We start from the raw sequence: 10,586 nt of genomic DNA on the forward strand, positions 1-10,586 counted from the left end.
CAATGTCTGAGAGTAACATTCATTGGGATTTGCATAATAATTTACATTTTTATAATTTTTTTAAAACACAAAATTCTGATGTGGGTCGGTTTCATTAATATATACAGTACACTCATAGCTTTGTTTGCCATTAGGAGACAATAGTTAGGGTATAGCTCTATATTGTTATCCTAAACATGTCAAATTACAGTTAATTTCTATAGGATGATACTGCCTCTGTATAGTATGTTTGTCAGATTAGTTTACTACACGGAGGGCAGGATATTAAAGAATAGTTTGCCATTACAATGAAAAACACACTTTGCTTGATAGAGGTTATTACACACAGTCAAATTACGGTTTACCAAATTTACATAACCTGAATTATCCAGACGTTATAACATGCACTTGCCTTGCAAATCCAGCAGATTCTTTATAGTCCTATACAGGATATGGACATTATACAACACTGATCTAACAAATTAGGGAGAGGGTGGTAAAAAGAATATGATATAGCATAGGCAAATCTAAACAAACTTGATCCTTAGTCTTCTATGGCTTGTAGTAAAATATTCAACAATGAACCCAGTGTGAATTAGGAAGCTTACAAAAAAACCCCCCGGAAAAGGTAGTTTTAAATGAATTGGATTCTTTCCTTTTGTGATATCATCATGCACGACAAAATGCAAATGAATCCTCATTTTTATGCTAGTTTGCATATGGTTCCAGCTGGTGATACTACCATTGGTTTGTCTTGATCTGCAAAAATGGTTGACCACTGCTCATTAAAGAGCTCTACTAAGGAAGAATACATATTGAAGTACTCAAATAATACTTTCAAATGCATTCTTCAGAAACAAAAAACAAAAACAAAACACCTGAGATATAAACTACAGGTCAGTAACGGCTGCCTGACAATTTTTACCACTGATTGGCTACTCCCAATGAGAGCACTTTCTGCACACGGGTCGAATAATGTCCCTGTCCACAGTGGCCACTGAGCCAGCGCTGGAGCGGACTGGAGGTAACTATATCACGTGCAAGCAGACGTGTTCACATGTCGTGCATGGAGAAAAGCTGAGGAGGTAGGGTAAAGGAGCAAATGCATATGGGGGGGATTCTGCATGTGCAAAAAGACACATGATGGCTGGAGTGTTCCCTTAACATATCGAGTAGTCTTAAGATTTAAACCATCAGCTCTGAATCAGAGCCAAAAGGCTCATGGTTTCAACGTGTATATCCCTTCAAATGTAAAAGTTGGAAATAATTAATCTGAACATTCTAAGACATAATACACACATATCAAAATTAAAATATGGCAGACAAGGCTTTTTTTCCAGTAGAAAAAAAATCTAGTATTCATTTTTCTTAAACACCTCTAAGTGTGACCTTCACTCTCTACAATCCATAAACTACATTTTAGTTAAGTGATTTAATTAACCACTTCCTGATGGCTGTCATGCACCTGTGAATTTATGCTTCAAGTAAATGTTGTTAAAGTTACACAATAAAACCCTGTTATCCAAGCGCTGCTTAGTCGTACCACGCAAACCAGCTGCCGATTTATCATTCAACGATTTGTTTAAAATTATAAAATACCAAATGGATGTTTATATATATATTTTTTTTTATTTTGTGTAACTTTAGGGTTGATTATAAAAACATAAGCATTAAAAGCATAAAAAAGCTAGATCATGTTTAATTCCATTCAAGTCTGGATGCTTAGCACCGAAAACATCTAAAGTTTATTGATCGTCTTATTTTTCTTGGACAGAATTCTGAGTATGTGCAAAAACACATCACATGATTTCTGTGGAGGATTTAAAAGTGTACCGAGTACTGGTCGACCTTTAATTTTTTTTTGCAACTCTACTTTAAGACTTGGAGACAAATGTTCAGAACAGGAAATTATGGTTTGTTAATAAGCCAGGTAAATAATTTCCTAGACTTCTGGTGGGAAACTTGGCAGTAGCAATATTTTGACCTCAGTGGAAGGTAACTTTCCAGAAGAGACATCCTGAAAGCAAACCATTTAGATTAAGTGAGGCACATCAATATTTTGACACAAATAGCGTCAACTATACTACTGTTGTGTCATTTGTAGAATGTCCCCCGTATCTAGGTTTTTGTTTTTTTTAAAGCACATCAAAGCGAGGCATCTGATGTGATCTGTGAAGGAGAAAACTCAGGATCCTCTGAACATAAATTCCAATGTGCACGGCAGGGTTAATGAACTTTTTTGAAGTTAAATAGCGCAAAGTAGTTGTAATACAATACAAAATAGATTATAAACGAATGGCATAAAAAATAAATGTGCTATCCATGAAAACCATGTTTGCACTCTCTGGGGCCCAATGCATAGCACATTCCTTAAAGGGACACTCCTGTGTCCCTGGGAGGAGTTTCACCTACTATAACCCCTTAATGACAAAGCCTGTACATGTACAGGCTCAAAATGCATTGTTTTCAATGGGTTTAAGGGCCGCCCATTGTCCTTAAGGGGTTAATATAAATTAAATTAAACAATACAAAAAATAAGATTACTTACCTTTAGTAGAAGCTGTGTGGAACCTCCATTGAGTTTGAAGTAGCAAATCAGTGTCAGAAAAGCGCTCCTAATAAAGCCAATGGGAGCACTTTCTGTGTATGTGGACTTGGTGGTTTCATTAGACCACCCTTGGGACACTTCCAGAGTTGACTGTCCATGAGTATATCATGTGAAAGTAGCTGGGCAACGGGGAAAATGCATATGGGGAGATCCTGCAAATATGAGGGATAGAGTATACCTTGATCAGATATTTTAATAAATCCCTCATATTATAGTTTTCCTATTTATACCATAGGGAAATCTACCTTATTATGGGATTAGAAAGTGAGGAGCCAGAAGTACTTTATGATAGCAGTTGGCTCCTGTACCTTCAAAGACCAGCTTCTGCAGTGAAGACCAAGGAAACTTTACTTTAAATAAAAGTACCGTAATGTTTGTAAGTCATGTTCGCAAGAGTAAATCAAAAAAATGTAATGTCACTTTGACAACCTTCTCAAGGTCTTCATGATCATTACTCTGATTATCTTATCTCTGCACCATTGTTAAGTTGGAGATTGTTGATGATTGGCTCAAGAAGCCTTTGTAAGGATGAGGAAGAGAGAGAGTATGACAGAGCAGGAAATTGATCACTCCAAGATATAGATCTCCTCTACCCGAAGGTGAACCTTTAAACTAAATATCTCCAAAACAATTACACTGATTGCAAAACAAAACCCTTGTTATAGCCAGTTTCCATTAAGATGTTTGGCTTATGTTAAGTAGACATATGGTTTTAGTATATGGCTCTACACATGTTGGTGTTCAAAAAGCTGTTTGTTTTTTTTCAAACTTAATGTGTTGAAAAGCATTACCTGGTTTTCAAGTTTTTATTTTAGGTTCTCCTCCTTCCATGTGTACTGGTAGCGCTTTCCAAACAATGGTTTAAGTGTTCCTGATGGTTTTAAATTCTTAAATGTAATGAAACTAGTTATGAATATGGATATTGCCTTATACAGTCCTTGAACCTGTACTAAGTAATCAAAGGGGTTAAGATATGGGCTCGTTGTCCGAGAAATTACCCCAAGGGGTCAGGGGTTTTCACCTTCAATGTGGAGCTGATTGAGGCCAACACAATAATATAAGACATGCCTGAGTTGCTTTAAATCAAGAAAAATGTAAAATTTAAAGTGAAACCTATTCACTTTCCACGTGGGATGTTTTGTATTCACATACAGGGACACATACACACTTCACACATTCAAGAGGTTTGGGGATTTCATCTTGTCATTGCTTCTTATCACTACAATGTGAATACATTAGCCTTAGCAGAATAAGAAAGACCACATACCAAGTTTAATTTCAAACGTTAATATAATTTCTATTTTATAGTGAACATATGCATCAGTCGCCCCTATTTGCAGAAAGTGACATCATAAAAAAGGGGAGCATTTTTAAGATGCTTCTTAAAATAAATATTTCTCTTTTATAAAATAATAAAACTTCAAATAAATATACTTTACACTAAACAATATGTTGAAAAATTAGAAAATAAAGGCTGGCTCTTAATGTAACTGTACAATATAAAGAGTAGAAGTCTGGTAATATTAAAACCCACAAAGTGCCACAGGGTTGTGACACCCATTCATTGTGCACCCCCGGCACTCAAAGAGTTAAGATTCACTAAGGCAAAGTACAATCTAACCATACTGATTGATTCACATTCCTTTGAATGTACATTAGTAGATTTTGTGACTGTGCCATATACACGGCACCATTTTTTTTTCACAGTTGTAAATATTATGTACAAAAATATAGCACATTATCTCTGGCAGAAAATAAGGTCATTTGCTAATTTACAAATGTCATGAGTACTATTCACAAACAATAATACACAGTTATCTAGGAGTGTCTGTGTTGCTTTAGCTTATATAACCTATGGGTCACAGAACACCACTGGATCCCTAACAAGCCTATCTGTTAAGATACCACATACAGTATAAAAAGTGTTTCACGGCAAACAGAAAAATGTCCCAAAAGCTTTCTACTAACTGTGCCAAGGTGACAACTTTTATATGATTGCATATCTGTGTTAAACATTTCATTACGTAAATCAGATTCATCCTCCTGTGCTATGTTGGTTTTTCAAAGTTTCTGGGCTGAATTTGAGGAACTTTACAGCATACTGTGTTTGACCTTTTGCATCGACAGCCTGGCCGCTTTGCCCGATCATAACAACTTTGACACAATTTAAGGCAACCCTTGGCTGGAAGATAACACCATAGACAAGGCAAGAACATGGACATGACACCAATTGCGGACCAGCGAGTACAGCAATGAGACTGACTGCAAGAACATGGGTTGTCAGCACAATTGTCCTCATCATCATTTGAGCAGTGATAGAAAAGGCACTTCACACAGCAAATACAAGTTCCATAGTCAACCACTTCCTGGGCTGAGCAAAGGCACCTCTTGTCACAAATCCAGCAAGAGGGAAGAGTCCTTGGATAAGTGCATTCTTGACACTTACATTTCCCACAGTCCTCACACCTGTATGAATGCAAGCCCAAGTCTTCTTTACCAGAAGGCTTTAACTCCTCTGTTTTCAGTTCAGGTTTGGGTTGCACTCGAATTATTCGGTCAGCAACCAACCCTGCAGACGTATAGGATGGCCCTAAAAATCTTTGTTCTGACGAACTGCTACTTGTGCTTGTCCTTGTACTGCCCCGAGATCCAGTACTAACAGTACTAATCGACCGAGGCAAGGGTTCCCTTGATGAAAAATGCATCGGTGGATGAGGACTCCTATTGAACTGCCTCTGGTCAGTTACTACATGTACTCTGTCATTTTTGTGTAAGGTAGGCGGACGAGGTGCAGGTTTAATCCAAGGCCTTGGGGCCACCGTAGGCGCTTCTGTATACTCATTAGTGTTCCGTATGGCTCGGATCTGTTCCAAGGACAAAACATGAGCTTGTTGCGTAACAATCTCCCTCGTGCCAACATCACCAATCGGTCTCCCATTGTCACGCCGAGCCTGGAGTAAAGGTTGGGATGCATTGCCATTTTGTACTCTTGTATCCATCAGTACTCTGAAGAGTTTTCACTCCAGTAGACTGAGAACACATCTGAAATTCTGTTGGAACAAGAGACAAAATCCATTATTTTTGTGTACAATACAACAAATATTGACAATATAAAGCAATTTATACATTTAAACAATTGGATTTCCAAAATATTTTAATCGATCTAAGTAGTTGCCATTTTTGAAGAGAGTAATTAAAGCAAATCACAAATGTTGGTAACAAAAACCCTTCTATTGAATGAATACCATACATAGATGCACAACATGATGCTAAAAATCTAAATTGTCTTATAATCGCATTCCACATCATTACTTAGCTTGAGTTTGATTTATTACAAAACTAATATAGCATTTAAAGGCAGTATAAAAATATTTATGTACGTTCTATGGCTTACATACAAGCAAACAAGAGAAAAACAAATTTGGCCTAAAAGACACATTCATCATTAAGAAATAGATACCACCTAACTTGATTGGCGTAGATGTTTTGCATATTTTAATTTAGTTACATTCTGAATTTATTGTGACCAGCAACTTCACTAGGCTTCTATATTAGACATCTACAGCCTTCATACAAAAGCAAATGTACAGTCCTTTACCATCAAGCTAAACTTCCAACGGAATTCAAAACAGAAGAACTTGGCTCTACTGAACACCTATTCTGATTATCTATCCAACAAAGATCCTACATAACAAAGAAACCGGATAGCAAGACTACCTGGAGAACGTGCCCCAACAAGTGTTTAAAAACTTCATTGAAATGGACTTCCCAAACAATTCAGGTAAAGGAAGCCAGCTGCAAAGAAAGACACACAATGCAGCCATACCCTTAGTGCATTTCACGCAGGTCAATAAAAGAGGAATCACAATGCCCAGAACACATTTCCATTAGCATAATAAACAGTACCTGCATTTTACGGCGCTTCATTTTGTGCAGACTGATGGCTTTGATAGATTTGTCAAAGGCTCACCTAACTGAACTGTTAAGGAGGATGGTCTGAATAATGCACATTATTCATGAACTAGCAAACAGGATGTGATCACCTCAACAACCTTTCAGGATGAAGAGCACTTAATTTTAAACAAAATTCGAGCCTAAAAGTCAACATTATGCAGCCCTTAAAAAAAATAAGCACTACAAAATGTCAAACTAGCCTAAATATTCCCTCTGACGCAACGGGACCCATGAAGTCACCCTGTTACGTGAGATCTTGTTTATAGACACTTTTTAGACTATTTAAACATAAAATTAGTTTCCATTACACTTTATAATAACCCCCGCCCCAACCATTTGCTATGCAAGTTACTTTCACAGCCTGTGAATGAGACAAACTACAAGAAAAACAAAAACTGGAAATGAACGAAAAACGAAGATGTCACACTCCTCTCGACGTAGCTGCAAAGTCAATATTTACACAAATATTTTTTTTACGGAAATCTAAATGTTGAAAATATTTCAACTTCGAGAAATACATCATTGAGGCCATAAACGTGCGGTACGTGTGCAAGGAATAAAATTCGAACGCTGCACCGTAACAAATTACACCTAAACGCTTACACAACGCCTTCCACTTCTATAAATATAAGATCATGGCTCATAAACGCAGCAATGCACTTCAGCATAAAGCTATACTTATACTACATATGAAGCTGCCCTAGTTTCTGCAATGACACTAAACATCTGCTGGAACTCATTCGTTGGCTTGCTACAGCCTCAAAAAAAAAAAAAAGTTTAATATCAATGCTGATTTATGATTGCATAATCAGATTAAAGTTCTACTGCAGCTCCTTATTAATGTCTGTAACAAATTGGGATTTTATTTAAGGAGTGATGAAAGGATATACAAGGCATTGTTTCCCACTGCATAAGCTGCAAACAAGTTTTTATTCAGTAAATAAAAAAAAAAGTTCTGGATAATAATAAGTGGCGTATCGTGTTGACACATTGACTGCAGTTTGATATCAATTTACTGTCTGCTCTTGACACACTATATATTATATACATACACATACATTGGGTTTTGAATTAGATTCAAAATTCACAAGTATGCATAATAGAGTACTTTATATTACCCTACACATAATGCGAACATTGACGAATAACAAAACTTGAACTCAACCAGATATTGAAGATCCACTTATATAGCTTATTGTACATGGTTTTGATCTGTTTTGGGGTTTTTTAGAACTACATGGGACCTAGTATCTGTACCCGGCGTGCCACATTCTGAAACTATGTTCAGTTCAGGCAGTTCTAGCATAATACTGCTCCTCTAGAAACTGCAGCTGACCGGTCAAAGTTTTCAACATCATGCAATTAATAGTTATTTCATGTAATTCTTCACTATTATAACACATATTCCCCAGCACAAACAAATTGAAGACGTTGACCTGACGCGGACAGTTCCTCAATAACGCTTAGCCTGGAATTCCTTTTTTCACAGGCAGGGCACACTAATGGTTAACAGCGGCCCCCATGGTTACAAAAGCCGCAGAGAATTTCCACTAGTATAATGAGATATTACAGCCCAAAGCATCGTTATCGCCCCAACTTAATTACAACTGTGTTGATACCAGTGGTTCTTAAAGAGATCTCTACAAACTCTCACGCTACTTCTTCAATTCCAGTTTCTGAACCACCAAACTCATGACTGGGCAGAGAACATTTAATAACGAAATTAAGACACACAATATACGATGTAAAAAAATATGACATAAGCAAGATCCTTCTTATCTTTGAACTGAAGTACAGAATACACCGACTAATCTTTCTGTGGTTCACAAAAAAAACCTCTTTCCACCTGACAGATTAATTAAACTTTCACGAATGTTGTGCAACCACAAGCCGCTTGTATACAAACATTATGTACAGCTAGATAGGTGAATAAGAATCACCCCACCACCCAAACTCAAAGGCTCCAAGTAGAGAGAGTGTGTGATCAGACTGTGGATTAAGGGGGATAGCGTGAGAGGATAGGGTGAAACGATATAAATAGCTCATGAGACAAGCCACAACATTTCCGAACTTGTTAAATACCACAAACTATATCCTCTGTAGCATTCAAAATAGAAGTAATCACAAACCACTGAGTGGAAAGTTGTAGTAAAGATAACTAGAAACAGGTCCTCATCCTGTTGTATTTGGAAGGGGATCTTTGTTATGTATTCACGATAACCACCCCATATTTTAATTGTACAGCACTGTGGAATGTGTCGGCGCTTAACAAATAAAGAACAATAATTGTGTAAAGGGGACAACAAGGGAATCTCAATGAGGCCATGGAAGGTGCACTAAACACAAGCCACTGTCTATAGAAAAATAAACCAGAAGTGGGACAGTATGAGAAAAACACATTTAAATACAAAACTGATGTGTAAAAAAAAAATTAAAAAAAACATCACTGGGTATAAGAAATAACACCCATGATTTATTTACTTTTTTTATTGCAAAGACATAACTCAAGTAGTGGCCTGTTTAGTATTTAAGGAGATTTTTTGTATTAAAACCACATTAACAATAATTCACATGCAGCCAATAAGATGCCACAAAAGTTATGCCTGGTAATGCAATTGATCAGATTTAAGAATGCATTGAAAAATACACTGATTAATGTCTAATGTATGGATCAATAGGATTTAAATCTGCATATACCCCTTAGGCTCACCAAGAGCCGGAAACATACCCCTCTAACCTATATGAATCAAGCATGAAAGGGTTAATAATTAGGAAACTACTGTAAACTGTAAAAGTCCCTCCAAAGCAGTTTACGTTCCTGATCTAATGGGGTTCTATAGGTTAAACAATATTAGTATTATTAATAAAAAATAATAAGTAAAAAAAAAACAAAACTTCCAAACACTGCAGGGTAAATTGACCCCTAGATCCCATATTACCCCTGCAGGCCTTGTATTATTACCCGACCCTGAGGAATATATTACATTACTCTAACCCACAGCCCAGACCACTCTCCCCCTCCACTATAATCACTTCACGAAAACAAAACAAATAAAACAAAACCTTTTGATTGAAGAAAATTAAAACAATGAACAAAGTTTTTTCCCCCTCGGCCAGTAAAGTGCTACTAGCGGCACACTCGGGGTTAAATCAAAGACCTCCGCACCCATCAACTCACCGTAACTGCGGCAGCTCAGCGACTCCTCGCCCCCGGGGACTTGGGTTTTATTATTTTGTTGGTAATTTTTTTTTTAAGGGTTGGTAAATCCAAAATTCCGGGTGGAAGGGGAGCTTTAAAGTTATAGCCACAAAGTTGCAGATTCTCCAAATAAGGGAAAAAAAAGAGAGAAAGGAAAAAAAACAAGTTTCCAGTGCTAAATGGAACCGGTTTGTAGCGGGGGACACTTCCCGATCCCTCTGCTGGAAGTTTGATCCGCGACTCCAAGTGCCAGTTCCCCCCCCCCCTGCTCACTAAGTGTTAGGATCTAGCAGAGGTACATCCTTCAGCTGCTCGCAGGCTTCTCAGAACGTGACAGCGGGGCTCGGAGACCGGAGGTGGCTCGTGCACTTTCTCTGCGATCTCCTGTCTCTTTTCCGGAGGTCGGGGATATGCGAGCAGTAAATGGCGTCATGTGGGACTGAGGAGGAACAGAGCAGTTGTTGTCCCAGAGGATATATCGCATCCGGTCCCAGCTCATTGGCTCTGCGGGGCTACATTCACTAACACTCCCAGCTCTGAGCCGCAGGGGGGAGCTCACAGGGCAATGGCCCCAGATCACTGCTGCTGCTGCCGCCGCTCGCTGCTCAGAGTGATGGGGGTGGGAGAGCTCCTCCAGGAAAGGCTATCACTCAGTGTTGACATTACACCAGAGTGCATTTCCACTCAGTGTCACAAGCAAACACAATGTGTTGCATCTATTATAGCATGAGTATTGTGTAACTCTTGTGTGTTTTTTGCACGTGTGATATACATCCGGACAGAAAATAAACAAAAGTTTAATGGAGTTTCTGCACTTTTTTTAAAACACAGAATTTGGCGGCCGAT

The 10,586-nt window shown here is 37.9% G+C and overlaps 1 protein-coding gene across 1 annotated transcript; it reads right to left on the reverse strand.

Annotated features, from left to right (window-relative positions):
* Window positions 1–4,635: 4,635 nt before the first annotated feature.
* On the reverse strand, window positions 4,636–5,586 carry LOC149299887 (protein sprouty homolog 2-like). The gene has a single exon (XM_089485935.1). The coding sequence runs from the start codon at window positions 5,584–5,586 to the stop codon at window positions 4,636–4,638; it is 951 nt and encodes a 316-aa protein (XP_089342061.1).
* Window positions 5,587–10,586: the final 5,000 nt, after the last annotated feature.

The sequence above is a fragment of the Sceloporus occidentalis genome, unplaced genomic scaffold (assembly GCF_023333645.1).
Source record: "Sceloporus occidentalis isolate IW3139 unplaced genomic scaffold, rSceOcc1.0.p SCAF_27, whole genome shotgun sequence".
NCBI classification, from domain to species: domain Eukaryota; kingdom Metazoa; phylum Chordata; class Lepidosauria; order Squamata; family Phrynosomatidae; genus Sceloporus; species Sceloporus occidentalis.

Coding starts and splice junctions, on each gene's coding strand:
- LOC149299887 (XM_089485935.1), bottom strand. CDS start 5,586: ATGGATACAAGAGTACAAAATGGCAATGCATCCCAACCTTTACTCCAG.